This window comes from Staurois parvus, unplaced genomic scaffold (assembly GCF_062004578.1).
Source record: "Staurois parvus isolate SC_StPar_1 unplaced genomic scaffold, SC_StPar_1.0 ptg000086l, whole genome shotgun sequence".
Classification (NCBI taxonomy): Eukaryota; Metazoa; Chordata; class Amphibia; order Anura; family Ranidae; genus Staurois; species Staurois parvus.
In genome coordinates this window covers 5,054,588-5,071,471 of record NW_028317882.1, presented here as the reverse complement: position 1 = coordinate 5,071,471, position 16,884 = coordinate 5,054,588, and the positions used below count along the sequence as shown (strand labels likewise).

Here is a 16,884-nt window from a genome sequence, read left to right as displayed (position 1 = left end):
ATTCTGTGGCCCTGAGTAACAATTCTGTGTCTGTGCGAGTAACAATTCTGTGTCTGTGCAAGTAACAATTTTGTGTCTGTGCGAGTAACAATTCTCTGGCACTCAGTAACAATTCTGTCTGTCCCTGAGTAACAATTCTCTGGCACTCAGTAACAATTCTGTCTGTCCCTGAGTAACAATTCTCTGGCACTCAGTAACAATTCTGTCTGTCCCTGAGTAACAATTCTCTGGCACTCAGTAACAATTCTGTGTCTGTGCGAGTAACAATTCTGTGTCTGTGCAAGTAACAATTTTGTGTCTGTGCGAGTAACAATTCTCTGGCACTCAGTAACAATTCTGTCTGTCCCTGAGTAACAATTCTCTGGCACTCAGTAACAATTCTGTCTGTCCCTGAGTAACAATTCTCTGGCACTCAGTAACAATTCTGTCTGTCCCTGAGTATGAATTCTGTGGCCCTGAGTAACAATTCTGTGTCTGTGCGAGTAACAATTCTGTGTCTGTGCAAGTAACAATTTTGTGTCTGTGCGAGTAACAATTCTCTGGCACTCAGTAACAATTCTGTCTGTCCCTGAGTAACAATTCTCTGGCACTCAGTAACAATTCTGTCTGTCCCTGAGTAACAATTCTCTGGCACTCAGTAACAATTCTGTCTGTCCCTGAGTAACAATTCTCTGGCACTCAGTAACAATTCTGTCTGTCCCTGAGTAACAATTCTCTGGCACTCAGTAACAATTCTGTGTCTGTGCGAGTAACAATTCTGTGTCTGTGCAAGTAACAATTTTGTGTCTGTGCGAGTAACAATTCTCTGGCACTCAGTAACAATTCTGTCTGTCCCTGAGTATGAATTCTGTGGCCCTGAGTAACAATTCTGTGTCTGTGCGAGTAACAATTCTGTGTCTGTGCAAGTAACAATTTTGTGTCTGTGCGAGTAACAATTCTCTGGCACTCAGTAACAATTCTGTCTGTCCCTGAGTAACAATTCTCTGGCACTCAGTAACAATTCTGTCTGTCCCTGAGTATGAATTCTGTGGCCCTGAGTAACAATTCTGTGTCTGTGCGAGTAACAATTCTGTGTCTGTGCAAGTAACAATTTTGTGTCTGTGCGAGTAACAATTCTCTGGCACTCAGTAACAATTCTGTCTGTCCCTGAGTAACAATTCTCTGGCACTCAGTAACAATTCTGTCTGTCCCTGAGTAACAATTCTCTGGCACTCAGTAACAATTCTGTCTGTCCCTGAGTATGAATTCTGTGGCCCTGAGTAACAATTCTGTGTCTGTGCGAGTAACAATTCTGTGTCTGTGCAAGTAACAATTTTGTGTCTGTGCGAGTAACAATTCTCTGGCACTCAGTAACAATTCTGTCTGTCCCTGAGTAACAATTCTCTGGCACTCAGTAACAATTCTGTCTGTCCCTGAGTAACAATTCTCTGGCACTCAGTAACAATTCTGTCTGTCCCTGAGTAACAATTCTCTGGCACTCAGTAACAATTCTGTCTGTCCCTGAGTAACAATTCTCTGGCACTCAGTAACAATTCTGTGTCTGTGCGAGTAACAATTCTGTGTCTGTGCAAGTAACAATTTTGTGTCTGTGCGAGTAACAATTCTCTGGCACTCAGTAACAATTCTGTCTGTCCCTGAGTAACAATTCTCTGGCACTCAGTAACAATTCTGTCTGTCCCTGAGTAACAATTCTCTGGCACTCAGTAACAATTCTGTCTGTCCCTGAGTAACAATTCTGTCTGTCCCTGAGTATGAATTCTGTGGCCCTGAGTAACAATTCTGTGTCTGTGCGAGTAACAATTCTGTGTCTGTGCAAGTAACAATTTTGTGTCTGTGCGAGTAACAATTCTCTGGCACTCAGTAACAATTCTGTCTGTCCCTGAGTAACAATTCTCTGGCACTCAGTAACAATTCTGTCTGTCCCTGAGTAACAATTCTCTGGCACTCAGTAACAATTCTGTCTGTCCCTGAGTAACAATTCTCTGGCACTCAGTAACAATTCTGTGTCTGTGCGAGTAACAATTCTGTGTCTGTGCAAGTAACAATTTTGTGTCTGTGCGAGTAACAATTCTCTGGCACTCAGTAACAATTCTGTCTGTCCCTGAGTAACAATTCTCTGGCACTCAGTAACAATTCTGTCTGTCCCTGAGTAACAATTCTCTGGCACTCAGTAACAATTCTGTCTGTCCCTGAGTATGAATTCTGTGGCCCTGAGTAACAATTCTGTGTCTGTGCGAGTAACAATTCTGTGTCTGTGCAAGTAACAATTTTGTGTCTGTGCGAGTAACAATTCTCTGGCACTCAGTAACAATTCTGTCTGTCCCTGAGTAACAATTCTCTGGCACTCAGTAACAATTCTGTCTGTCCCTGAGTAACAATTCTCTGGCACTCAGTAACAATTCTGTCTGTCCCTGAGTAACAATTCTCTGGCACTCAGTAACAATTCTGTCTGTCCCTGAGTAACAATTCTCTGGCACTCAGTAACAATTCTGTGTCTGTGCGAGTAACAATTCTGTGTCTGTGCAAGTAACAATTTTGTGTCTGTGCGAGTAACAATTCTCTGGCACTCAGTAACAATTCTGTCTGTCCCTGAGTATGAATTCTGTGGCCCTGAGTAACAATTCTGTGTCTGTGCGAGTAACAATTCTGTGTCTGTGCAAGTAACAATTTTGTGTCTGTGCGAGTAACAATTCTCTGGCACTCAGTAACAATTCTGTCTGTCCCTGAGTAACAATTCTCTGGCACTCAGTAACAATTCTGTCTGTCCCTGAGTATGAATTCTGTGGCCCTGAGTAACAATTCTGTGTCTGTGCGAGTAACAATTCTGTGTCTGTGCAAGTAACAATTTTGTGTCTGTGCGAGTAACAATTCTCTGGCACTCAGTAACAATTCTGTCTGTCCCTGAGTAACAATTCTCTGGCACTCAGTAACAATTCTGTCTGTCCCTGAGTAACAATTCTCTGGCACTCAGTAACAATTCTGTCTGTCCCTGAGTATGAATTCTGTGGCCCTGAGTAACAATTCTGTGTCTGTGCGAGTAACAATTCTGTGTCTGTGCAAGTAACAATTTTGTGTCTGTGCGAGTAACAATTCTCTGGCACTCAGTAACAATTCTGTCTGTCCCTGAGTAACAATTCTCTGGCACTCAGTAACAATTCTGTCTGTCCCTGAGTAACAATTCTCTGGCACTCAGTAACAATTCTGTCTGTCCCTGAGTAACAATTCTCTGGCACTCAGTAACAATTCTGTCTGTCCCTGAGTAACAATTCTCTGGCACTCAGTAACAATTCTGTGTCTGTGCGAGTAACAATTCTGTGTCTGTGCAAGTAACAATTTTGTGTCTGTGCGAGTAACAATTCTCTGGCACTCAGTAACAATTCTGTCTGTCCCTGAGTAACAATTCTCTGGCACTCAGTAACAATTCTGTCTGTCCCTGAGTAACAATTCTCTGGCACTCAGTAACAATTCTGTCTGTCCCTGAGTAACAATTCTGTCTGTCCCTGAGAATGAATTCTGTGGCCCTGAGTAAGAATTCTCTGGCACTCAGTAACAATTCTGTCTGTCCCTGAGTAACAATTCTCTGGCACTCAGTAACAATTCTGTCTGTCCCTGAGTAAAAATTCTGTGGCCCTAATAACGTTTCTGTGGCCCTAAGTAACAATTCTCTGGCACTGAGTGAAAATTCTGTCTGTCCCTGAGTATGAATTCTGTGGCCCTAACTAGCGTTTCTTTGTCCCTAAATAACGATTCTGTGGCCCTCATTAACAAGTCTGTGTCCCTGAGTAATGGTTCTCTGTCCCTAAGTAACTTCTCTCTGTCCCCAATTCTCGTTTCTGTGGCCCTAACTCTGTCCCTGTCCCTAGTACAGAGCGGTCTGCCTCTGTTCAATGACTGCAGGCAAATGAAGATTTCCAAAATGGCCGCTATATATACCTCGACCATTACACAGTGCTGGCTGGCTGGCTGCTGATTGGCTGATGCGATCACATGTCGTTGAGGAATGCATTATGGGGCAGCGCGCCTTGTCTGCGCGCCTTCCCCGACATCCCCGCTCCGTCGCCGCACATGTCAGCCGCCATTTTCGGAAAAATTTCGATTCGCGCGTCCGAATTAGGCTGTTTTTCGGATTCGGCACGAATCGAAATTTTTCCGATATTCGACTCGAATTCCACTTCGGATACTTCGATTCGCTCATCTCTAGTAAACAGTAAAATACGGAGAGACAGCCAATTATACAATCAAAAGTTGAAACAAAACTGATATTTTACCTTTTCTTGTTTTTTATCGCTATAAAGAAAGAGTTTCGTTCCTCGTAGTTCAGTCCAGTACTTTGCTTCCTGTGGGTAAAACAAGCATTTTACTTTTTTTTTTTTTATAGTTTTTTAAAGCATTTTACTTACTTATTCATTTAAAAAATAAACAAGAATATACAGTATATGCAGGATTCTAGTGTTTATGGGCATGCATCAGCCTGCTAAGTAGGTGGCCCCAGTCTTACTATACTTTGTCACTTCTCTTTCTGTATGTGGATGGTGGCACTGTAATTAATTTAACGAAAAAATCTAAATACCTTTTTCCTAATCAATATACAACTGTCACATGTCCCAGCTCTTACCCAGCCTGTCTGCAGGGAAACATAAGCAGGAGGAGCTTCTAGTCCTCTCTGCTGGTCACGTAAAAAAAAAAAAAAAATCAGCCTTTGGGATACGGAGTAAACATAGATAATATCAATAAACTGTTTTAAATAGTCATATAAATATACTGTATATTTGAAATAAAATCTTTATTATTTTTTGGCAATGACATGGTGTGGGCAGATTTCTGCCAATAACAGGGTGCATCACGCCTCTCCAGCCTTTGACTTAATGTGGATTGACACTTGTCTTGTGAATTGAAGCTTGTTTTCACAGCTAAGTGACAAAGTAGTTGTTCAGCATCTCAAGACAGGTTTATATCAGGATCATGTCAGGATTTTATCCTATTCACAACGGATGACATGTGGGATTGAGAAGCGTTCCCATAGAAGTCCATAAGCTGAATTCACACCCGAGCCAGACTGCACTACTCAGAAAACAGACAAGACTTTTTCTAATTCTCACTGAATCCACACTCCTGTTGCATCGCAAATATGTGAACAGGCACAACAGTAACGTTATTTCACATGTCATGCGAATTAGATGCGGTTCAAAACACATCCAATTCACATATAAGTGAACCAGCTCTTAGAATAACAGGGGGATGAAACCTCCATCATTCAAGATGTAATATCCCATCCCCCTTTGTGTTTAGCTGGTTGTAGGAGGAGGGAGGGAGAGGGCTGTCATTTACCACTGTGTATACACACACATGTGTGACTCTATAGTCACATGGGTTGCCCAGATGTGATAGGGAGGAACTGCCAACACTGCTCTGAAAAATCCCCAACTGCATTGGGGACATGGACAGGAGGGGGAGATAGAGAACAGCAGCATCAACCAGTTTTTTTGCAGAATATAGAAAACTAGAAAATCTACAATTTCTGGGGAAATTGTGTGAAGTGTTCTTGCCTCCACCAGTAGTCTACAACTGGAGTGGGCGGAGTAGCTTTTGTCACTCTGCTGCCTGCTCACACACCTGGGTTCCTATGGCAACTCACTCTACAGCAAGGGCAGAGGAGCGGTTAAAAACAAACTGCTCCAACTTGCTCACTTCACTGGCGGTTGCCATCTTCAAACGGTTGTAGTTTAAAAATTATAAATCCTACACCGAGAATCACAAGACCCAGACCTACATTTTGATGCATAGTATGTCTCTGAAATATGAAAAATGAAGGCACAGTCGCAGTTTAGAAATTGCCCTTCAAATTTCAGGTGTCTAGAGTGCAGTTTCAATGAATGTCAATGGGCAGCGTGAGTTGCAAACAAATGGTCATATTGTGAAAACTATCAGGACTATGGCTTAGCCGTGGACATTTTTAGTGGCAGCAGGGATAGCTGAACGTTTTGATATAAGATTTGTGTAGGTGGGCTTGAAAATGAGGGAGTGATGGCAGTTTAGCCTTCATCTTGTGTTAGGGTCGGCACCGACCCGTTTTTAGGTTTTAAATGCATAAAATAACCATATAAATTTCTTTATTGCATCAAGGCTTTATGACTTTGTCAGGAACCTCTATTTCAACAAAATAAAAAAAAATTGTTTTCACTAAATTATAAAATGCTCAATTTGAAATTATGAAGCAATAATTAGAGCCAAAACAGAACTCATAAGTTCACTGTCAACCAGCACACTGACAGCCAGCTCCTCTCCCAATCATGTGAGCTTTAGGGGGTTCTCATTTTGCCTTGTTTTCCAGTATACATGCACAAAAACAAAACAAACAAAGACGGGCATGTCCAGACATGTGAGGCCAATTCAGTATAGAATTGGTAACTTGCAGAGTGCACATCTCCAATTTGTAGCATGCAAAAATGAGAAGAAGATTTTCATTGAGCCAAGTTCTGGATATAATTTTTGGTGAAAATGAGGGAGAGGACACAGAGGAGCATAGTGATTTGGATGAGCAGGTTTCTGAGGAGGAAGACAATGTGCAGTATCATCCAGAAGACACAGACACATCTGATGAGTCTGATGAGGAGGCCACCGGTGCTGAAGCTGCTCCCGCTGAAATATTCAAGTCCAAAAATGGTAAGATCTGTTGGAGCTCAGTACCTCCTGATGTACATGGCAGGGCAGCTGCTGCAAATGTCATCAAAATGACACAACAATAAAGCACAAACAAGCCACCCAATAATGACACGTATAACTAGTGTCATTAACTTATCTCCGACTCACTTGTATAAGTGTGGATCCATAAACCCAAAAGGTACATACTAAGCAAAATGGTAGTGTGACAAGAACACCCCTACCTGGAAAAAGAAGGTTATTAGGTGATCCACGCGGAGTAATATGAATTCAAATATATTCCAAACAATTCTTTATTTGATCACATAGATCATAAGGAGGTTAAACATGAGCATGGTGTACATATGAAAAAAATAAAATCATGTTAAAAAGCACTAGGCGTCTTCAGTTTAGGGTCATCTTAACAAATAGAGTACCACAAGGCAGAGTTATAAAGTGGTGATATAGTTATCCTGGGTTTCCATGGGTTTTCGGCTTGTATTCGAGTAAACCATGTATGCAGCAAATGTGTTCCCAATGTATGTCAGGTATCTCCTGATGTGAAAAAAGCTGGAATACAAAAATATATAGTATATATATGGAAATATGAAAACCAAAAAACCATATCACATCCAATATTCACCAGGCCTCCCTCTACAATGGTCAGTGGATACTACTATTACCTTCTCAAAGGTGAGGTTGACAGGCCAGCTTCTCAAGTGTAGGGACTTCCTGGATAGCCACCCCAAATAAAATAAAGTCCACAGTACCAAATGATTCTGAGGATATATATAGAAAAATAGTGAAAAATGTAAAAATCATGGGCATCAGGTCACCCTGAAAATAAAACACACACAGAGTGGGTATATTACCATCAATGAAGATCAAGAAGACATCTGTCGACTTGAAATAGGATCAGGTCCTTGATGCTTTTCCAAGATGCATATGGGGGTGAGGAGCCAGGTAGTCACAATACATAGATTCCAAACACATATACTGTGTATATAGCATATAACAGGCTATACGGGCCTGAATTCTGATACCCAATAAAGGGTTTCCAAAAATTGCTCAAAATGAGAAGATTATTATTCCATATACTGTGTGTATAGCATATAGCAGGCTTTGCAAACCTGAATTTTTATACCCAATAAAGGGTTTCCAAAAATTGCTCAAAATGAGAAGGTTATTGCGGTTTCATGAGGATATGGCTATGTCACAGCACAACCCCTAGATAGGATAGCGTATATATATATATATATGTAGATCGTCCTCCAAAGAGGATTTGCAAAGATTCCCCGAATATACAGGGTAATTTAGGCCCAAATAACATGCCCTTATTGACACCATAAAAGCTCTATCAATCTCAACAGCCGTAAGCTAAATTAACTTGCCACCGGTGGAAGATAAATTTCCCTGAAAGATAGCCGTTTGCGAGCCGCTGCAACAATAGCCTTATGGTAGTTTTCAGAGGGTCAGGGGCCTTCCTAGCAGGGAGCTGTGACACCGCCGTTCCTTCCCGCCTCATGGGCGCCGCACCCAGTGAAGACGCCGAGCGTAGTGACGTCAATACGTTGACGCGTTTCGTCCGCCAATCACCGCAGACTTCGTCAGAACTGGGAGGGGACTTCAATACTTCGCCTTATATGGTGCTCTAATTGCATACCAAAGAGTCTCCACCTCGCCATCTTGTGTTGAAAGAGTATCACTACATTGGAATAATCCAAAGTGAATTAAAACACATATATTGAATTTAAAATGGTTGCTGGATATAGAAGAAAGGAGCCTAAATATTATTATAAATCAGATCCTCTTCAAAGAAAAATTAAATTAAAGATAAAGAGGAAATCTAAATTAGCACAATACTTGTTCTAGTGGGGAAGACATCAAGACCAGATTCCGCTACCCAGGCTTTCAATATTAATCCAGTTATTTGAATTTATTTTTATTATCTAGAGAAAATAGAATCAGATACAAAATTAAGATTCATATTTTGTCCAAATATATCCATATTTAGTTCACATAAAGGATATCATAATATGGATTATGGCTTAGGATATGTAGAAGGCTCCAAGAGACTCATTTCAAAAAAACCCCAAAGTTAAGTTCTGTATTAAGTCCATATGGGGCAAGTGCTCCCAGGGTATAAATCCAGAATTTTTCCTTTTGTAGGAGGACTTTATCAAAGTCACCCCGACGGGCTGAAATATTCAGCATGAAGATCCCTTTTACTTTTAGACCATCTGTTTTGCCCCCATGGACTTCTTTAAAATGTTGGGCCAATGGGTTTTCTTTTTCTCCCTTTCTTACATTCCTATTTTCATTTCTGATGTCTCTCAGATGTTCACCAATCCTAGTCCTAAGGTTCCTTTTGGTTTTACCTATATACATCTTCTTACATGGGCATTCTATCATATACACTATTTTGCTACTTGAGCAATTAATGAAGCTGCGTATTTGGAATATCTTAGAATTGTCATTATTAAAGAACTGATTAGACTTATGCACAAATGGGCATATCTGACAGTGACCACAAGGGAACATTCCATAAATACCGGTCCTCCTAGTTAACCAGTTTCTCTGTGGTGCCCTCTGGAATTCTGATTGTACTAGTATATCATTTAGATTCCGAGTTCGTTTTGCTACCATTTGAGGGCTCTCTCCTACTACTTTGGCTATCTGCGGGTTTTGAGTTAATAAGTACCAATGGGAGTCCAGGGCCTTCCTAACTTCACCCCACTGTTGTCCAAATTTAGTTATAAATCTTACCGGTTGGTTTTCAAGGTTCTCAGCTAGCTTTAATTTTGGTTTGTTTATCAGTTCCTCTCTGAGAGGAACTGATAAACAAACCAAAATTAAAGCTAGCTGAGTGGTCACTGTCAGATATGCCCATTTGTGCATAAGTCTAATCAGTTCTTTAATAATGACAATTCTAAGATATTCCAAATACGCAGCTTCATTAATTGCTCAAGTAGCAAAATAGTGTATATGATAGAATGCCCATGTAAGAAGATGTATATAGGTAAAACCAAAAGGAACCTTAGGACTAGGATTGGTGAACATCTGAGAGTATTGTGCTAATTTAGATTTCCTCTTTATCTTTAATTTAATTTTTCTTTGAAGAGGATCTGATTTATAATAATATTTAGGCTCCTTTCTTCTATATCCAGCAACCATTTTAAATTCAATATATGTGTTTTAATTCACTTTGGATTATTCCAATGTAGTGATACTCTTTCAACACAAGATGGCGAGGTGGAGACTCTTTGGTATGCAATTAGAGCACCATATAAGGCGAAGTATTGAAGTCCCCTCCCAGTTCTGACGAAGTCTGCGGTGATTGGCGGACGAAACGCGTCAACGTATTGACGTCACTACGCTCGGCGTCTTCACTGGGTGCGGCGCCCATGAGGCGGGAAGGAATGGCGGTGTCACAGCTCCCTGCTAGGAAGGCCCCTGACCCTCTGAAAACTACCATAAGGCTATTGTTGCAGCGGCTCGCAAACGGCTATCTTTCAGGGAAATTTATCTTCCACCGGTGGCAAGTTAATTTAGCTTACGGCTGTTGAGATTGATAGAGCTTTTATGGTGTCAATAAGGGCATGTTATTTGGGCCTAAATTACCCTGTATATTCGGGGAATCTTTGCAAATCCTCTTTGGAGGACGATCTACATATATATATATATATATATACGCTATCCTATCTAGGGGTTGTGCTGTGACATAGCCATATCCTCATGAAACCGCAATAACCTTCTCATTTTGAGCAATTTTTGGAAACCCTTTATTGGGTATAAAAATTCAGGTTTGCAAAGCCTGCTATATGCTATACACACAGTATATGGAATAATAATCTTCTCATTTTGAGCAATTTTTGGAAACCCTTTATTGGGTATCAGAATTCAGGCCCGTATAGCCTGTTATATGCTATATACACAGTATATGTGTTTGGAATCTATGTATTGTGACTACCTGGCTCCTCACCCCCATATGCATCTTGGAAAAGCATCAAGGACCTGATCCTATTTCAAGTCGACAGATGTCTTCTTGATCTTCATTGATGGTAATATACCCACTCTGTGTGTGTTTTATTTTCAGGGTGACCTGATGCCCATGATTTTTACATTTTTCACTATTTTTCTATATATATCCTCAGAATCATTTGGTACTGTGGACTTTATTTTATTTGGGGTGGCTATCCAGGAAGTCCCTACACTTGAGAAGCTGGCCTGTCAACCTCACCTTTGAGAAGGTAATAGTAGTATCCACTGACCATTGTAGAGGGAGGCCTGGTGAATATTGGATGTGATATGGTTTTTTGGTTTTCATATTTCCATATATATACTATATATTTTTGTATTCCAGCTTTTTTCACATCAGGAGATACCTGACATACATTGGGAACACATTTGCTGCATACATGGTTTACTCGAATACAAGCCGAAAACCCATGGAAACCCAGGATAACTATATCACCACTTTATAACTCTGCCTTGTGGTACTCTATTTGTTAAGATGACCCTAAACTGAAGACGCCTAGTGCTTTTTAACATGATTTTATTTTTTTCATATGTACACCATGCTCATGTTTAACCTCCTTATGATCTATGTGATCAAATAAAGAATTGTTTGGAATATTTTTGAATTCATATTACTCCGCGTGGATCACCTAATAACCTTCTTTTTCCAGGTAGGGGTGTTCTTGTCACACTACCATTTTGCTTAGTAGTCATCAAAATGACCCCTGGAATCATAAGGTTTGCTGTGATGAGAGTCAGTGACATCAAGACATGTTTTGAGCTATTTATGCCATTGTCACTAAAAAGAGTCATCATTGCTATAACAAACCTTGAAGGAAAAAAAGTCCATGGCAGCATGTGGAAAGACATTGATGAGGAATACCTGGATGCCTATATTGGTGTTCTTCTTCTTGCTGGAGTGTACAGATCCTGCAATGAGGCCACTCTGTGGGACGCATCGACAGGCAGAAATATTTTCCGGGCAACAATGTCACTTCAGACCTTTCAAATGATATCAAGAGTCCTCAGATTTGACAACAGAGATACCAGAGCAAGATCTGACAAGCTTGCCCCCATCAGGGATGTCTGGGAGAGATGGGTGCAGCTCCTTCCACTGATGTTCAACCCTGGCCAGAGGTGACAGTGGATGAACGTCTTGCCCCTTTCTGAGGAAAATACCCCTTCCGGCAATACATACCCAGTAAGCCAGGGAAGTACGGCATAAAAATCTGGGCAGCCTGTGATGCAAAAACCAGCTATGCCTGGAATCTACAGATTTACACAGGCAAAGCTGCAAGTGGCATCCCTGAGAAAAACCAAGGAAAACGTGTGGTCCTCGATATGACTACTGGACTGCATTGTCACAATATCACTTGTGACAATTTCTTTACCAGCTATGACCTTGGACAAGAACTTCTCAGGAGGAAACTTACCATGGTGGGCACAGTGAAGAAAAATAAACCTAAGCTGCCTGCTGAAATCTTGCAGGTGAAGGACAGGGCTGCACTGTCCACAGTTTGCTTTTACAGACACCAGCACTGTTGTCTCATATTGTCCAAAAAAAAAAAACGGAATGTGATACTTATGTCTACCCTTCACAAAGATGCAGCTGTGTCATCAGCAAGTGACAAAAAGCCCACAATTATCCTCGACTAACAAAAACAAAGGAGGAGTGGACAACCTGGACAAGCTGACTGCCACCTACACTTGCCAGCGAATGACCAGGAGATGGCCAATGGTTGTGTTTTACAACATCCTTGATGTGTCTGCATATAATGCATTTGTGTTGTGGACCCACATCCACCAAGGATGGAACTCAACTAAAAAAAACAAGCGGAGAATGTTGAGGAGCTGGGAAATTCCCTTTTCAAGCCACACATTGAACGAAGGGAACAGGTGCCCCGAGACCCAGATGCTGCAGTCTTGGTCAGACAGCTGCAGAGGTCACTTAGCACTTTGTTCACATCAGCATCCTCCTCAGCCAGCCCTGCCTCAACATCATCCACAACAGCCATAACCCCACTCAGGCCACCTGATTCTAAAAGAAAGAGGTGTCAGGTCTGCCCAAGCAGTAAGGACAGAAAGACAAATGTACTGTGCTTCAACTGCAACAAATATCTCTGCAAAGAACACACTAAAAGTGTCAATTTGCCACACATGCATCTAAACACACACACACATACATGTTCTTGCACACAGACTTTTACTCTGATTTTGTTTTTTATTAGTGTTGGAACAAGTAATTGATTTCTATTGGTTTGATTTGCTTGATTGGTTGTTGTTAGTTTGACCTTGCAAATCTATATTTTGTTATATTTATGTTATATATATGTTTATATACTGTATATATATATATATTTATTCTGTTTTTCATTTTGTGTTTGTACTAAAGTTCTATTGCTGAAAAAAAGAGACTTTTTTGCCTTTTTGAAGTAATTATATATATGGGTTGAAATTGACCCGTAACACCATAGATGTTACTATAGTTAATAATATTAAAATTAAAAAATAAACAAAACAAATTTATTTCAGAGATGTGTTCTAAATCCCCTCAGTAATAGTCAGGTGACATAACAACCTTTTATTTATTTATATGATTCTCTTGAGGTTCATTTTACATTGTTTTTTAATTGAAATCGAGGGGTATACTGACAAAAAAAAGGCCCAGGGGCCCACACCAAAAATATTAAAACCAATATTTTCATGGATAAGGAGATGAGAAACAAATTGAATGATAGATAATTGTTTTTAGTGCATTTTACAGCTGATTTAAGACACGGGTCAAAACTGACCCGTTAACATAAGAGATGGTAACAGGAAACTAACACAAGTGGAAGGTTAGAAATCATGTCCTGATTTTTCAGCTCCCACTCTAGTTTTGAACATTGCGCCATTCATTCCTATGGGACCAATTTCACCACAAAAACGGCGATATTTCGTGAACCATTCGGCAAAACGTTCCACAAAGTAATAGCACACCAATCGGGAACAATCTGCATGTTTCAGTATATTACTGTCTATGTAGTGTAAAAACTGTGGGAGGAGTTAGGGTGGTAAATTTGGCTATAATAAGAATATATATGTGAGATAACAATAAGTGGTCTTGCCATGCAAGAACACTTAATGAATCCCACAATAAATGAGTATGAACAACATGTAATACAGCATTTAATGATAGTTTTTTTATTATGTGGGTTTACTCTGAACTTCCCATATTGACTATGGTTAAAGTTTATGGTAAAGCAGAGCTCCACCCAAAAGAGGATGTTTCGCTTTAAGAACTCGTCACCCTCTTCCCATTAAGGATTGGCATCTTTGGGTAGGGGGTCCCGCTTTTGGCAAATACCTGCTCTAACTTCTGCTTTGACCGCTTGACGATCAGAAGCAAAAGTCGTCCCCCCCCGCCCCCCTGCAGTTTTCCGGGAAATGTGACAGGTCTCAGAAGACTGCGGAGCCATTTACAATGCGCAGCACTGCAGCACATGCGCAGAAAGCACCCAGATGAGAAGTAGCAAGCGGTCACAGCTGGGTGCCCACATTGAAGATGCTGGGGACAGAGGATGGCCAGTGAACCCGGCTGCAGTGAGCACACCGCTGGATTGAGGGACAGGTGAGTGGCTGTTTTTTGAAAGTCAGCAGCTACAGTTTTTGTAGCTGCTGACTTTTATTTTTTACACAGGAGACTGGAGCTCTGCTTTAAATCAAAACTTTTTTGTTTTGTTGTAGACACCGTAAGGAAGGTATAAAACCCATATTCCTGTATTTTTTTTCTTTCTGTGTCCCCTTCATTCTTGTCCTGGGGATGTAACAGGAAATGTGTGTAACATCCTGTCTTGTAATAAAAAAGGCATGAAGCATGAAAACACATCAGAAACACATGTAAAAATGCGCAAAAACGCACTGAAAAAGGCATGATTGTACAGCAGCACTAGTATGAACCTAGGCTAAATCTTACACATTGTGGGAATTAATATTACTTAGTACTGAGAGATGTTGTGTATTTTATGTGTAAGGAGCTTCATCTTTACTATGTGGTTACAAAAATAATAATACAGTATTGTTTCAGTCCCCTTTTCTCTTTCCTGCTGCCGTCTGCACGTGCACACAAGGTGGGGGGCAAGCAGGCCACACTCTGAGCTGTTGGATGAAAGAGGTAGATATGTATGTAATAAATATAAATCAGCACACATAAATACAAAAAATCCTCAAAAATCCCTTAAAGTCATATCAATATCCTTCCCCTGAAGTACCAATAATTAATATATTCATTGACTTAAACCCAACACCCACAATTACAGTGAAAAATCAAATCCCAAAGTAATTCCCCCAAAAATTATGCAAAAATAAAATAATCTAAAGATGTAAATAATCTAAAAAATAAATAAATAAATACATAAATAAGATAAAGTCCCAACACACAAAGTGTCCATATAATGAGTCCAAACTAAGATCAAATCTTGATAGGAAGACGCTTCCTACTCCACTGAAGAAGATGCAAATCAATCACAGGTGCTCTTCAAATACCTCAAAAAAATAAAATCTCAACATAGTATATTACCTTTTAAATACCAGAACTAAAGTGCCACACGTGTACCATGCATAAAAACACTCCAGTGTCACAGCACTCGTGAAAAAGTATATTAATAAATATCACTGCAAACCTTATATCAAGTGCATAATTACCCTAAATCAGAAAATTTCAGCTTGTAATCAACCACATGTGTACAGAGTGTCCTTAGATTGGTATCCTCTTGTTCCTTAGGACCTCATAAACAGACCAGGAATCAGTATATGAATCTCAATAATATATACAATTTATTGTAGCCACTTACATATAAAAATGATAAAATCAGCAAATCAGCATCCAGCTCCTAATGACCAGTATCCGATCCCCTTTCCATGTGTAGAAGGTCTCCCGATAACCAGGAAATTCCCCCTTACCACTCCTGTCCAGCACTATCACTTTCTGCTCTGGGGGACACCTGAAGTATACTGTTTCTCTCAAGACCTCCGACACACAGGGGCTCCAGAATCCAAAATGGCTTCCGCCGCACTTCCGGGAACGTCAATACGTCACGTGCCCTGGACGCGTTTAGTCACTTTCGTATACTTCATTCGTATAGAATGAGGCAGTGCGGAATAGGGAATATACAAAATATTGTATAGAATGAGGCAGTGCGGAAAAGGTAATATATAGAATAGCATATAGAATAAGGCAGTGCGGAATAAGGAATATATAGCACAATGTATAGAATGAGGCAGAGTGGAATAGAGAATATACAACACAGTGTACAAAATGAGGCAGTGCGGAATAGGGAATATACAGCACAGCGTACAGAATGAGGCAGTGCGGAATAGGGAATATACAGCACAGCGTACAGAATGAGGCAGTGCGGAATATACAGCACAGCGTACAGAATGAGGCAGTGCGGAATAAGGAATATACAGCACAGCGTATAGAATGAGGCAGTGCGGAATAAGGAATATACAGCACAGCGTACAGAATGAGGCAGTGCGGAATAGGGAATATACAGCACAGAGTATAGAATGAGGCAGTGCAGAATAGGGAATATACAGAACAGCGTATAGAATGAGGCAGTGCGGAATAAGGAATATACAGCACAGCATATAGAATGAGGCAGTGGGGTATAAGGAATATACAGCACAGCATATAGAATGAGGCAGTGTGGTATAAGGAATATACAGCACAGAGTATAGAATGAGGCAGTGCAGAATAGGGCATATACAGAACAGTGTATAGAATGAGGCAGTGCGGAACAGGGAATATACAGCACAGTGTATAGAATGAGGCAGTGGGTAATAGGGAATATACAGCACAGCGAATAGAATGAGGCAGTGCGGAATAGGGAATGTACAGCACAGCGTACAGAATGAGGCAGTGCGGAATAGGGAATATACAGCACAGCGTACAGAATGAGGCAGTGCGGAATAAGGAATATACAGCACAGCGTATAGAATGAGGCAGTGTGGAATAAGGAATATACAGCACAGAGTATAGAATGAGACAGTGCAGAATAGGGAATATACAGAACAGCATATAGAATGAGGCAGTGCGGAACAGGGAATATACAGCACAGCATATAGAATGAGGCAGTGTGGCATAAGGAATATACAGCACAGCATATAGAATGAGGCAGTGTGGTATAAGGAATATACAGCACAGAGTATAGAATGAGGCAGCGCAGAATAGGGAATATACAGAACAGT

At 40.6% G+C, this 16,884-nt stretch overlaps 1 protein-coding gene and 1 long non-coding RNA gene across 3 annotated transcripts in view; one reads left to right on the top strand and one right to left on the bottom strand.

The window, feature by feature from the left end:
• Positions 1-16,884, bottom strand: part of STAP1 (signal transducing adaptor family member 1) — a 164,276-nt gene that overhangs the window by 84,075 nt on the left and 63,317 nt on the right. For both annotated transcript variants that reach the window (XM_089669987.1, XM_089669988.1), the window contains exon 2: positions 4,269-4,337. In XM_089669987.1, coding sequence (XP_089526113.1) covers positions 4,269-4,337 — 69 coding nt within the window. The remainder of the gene's footprint in view (positions 1-4,268; positions 4,338-16,884) is intronic.
• On the top strand, positions 10,500-11,274 carry LOC149468482 (uncharacterized). Its single transcript, XR_016311709.1, has 2 exons — positions 10,500-10,889; positions 11,003-11,274. It is a non-coding gene; the product is annotated as an uncharacterized LOC149468482 (long non-coding RNA).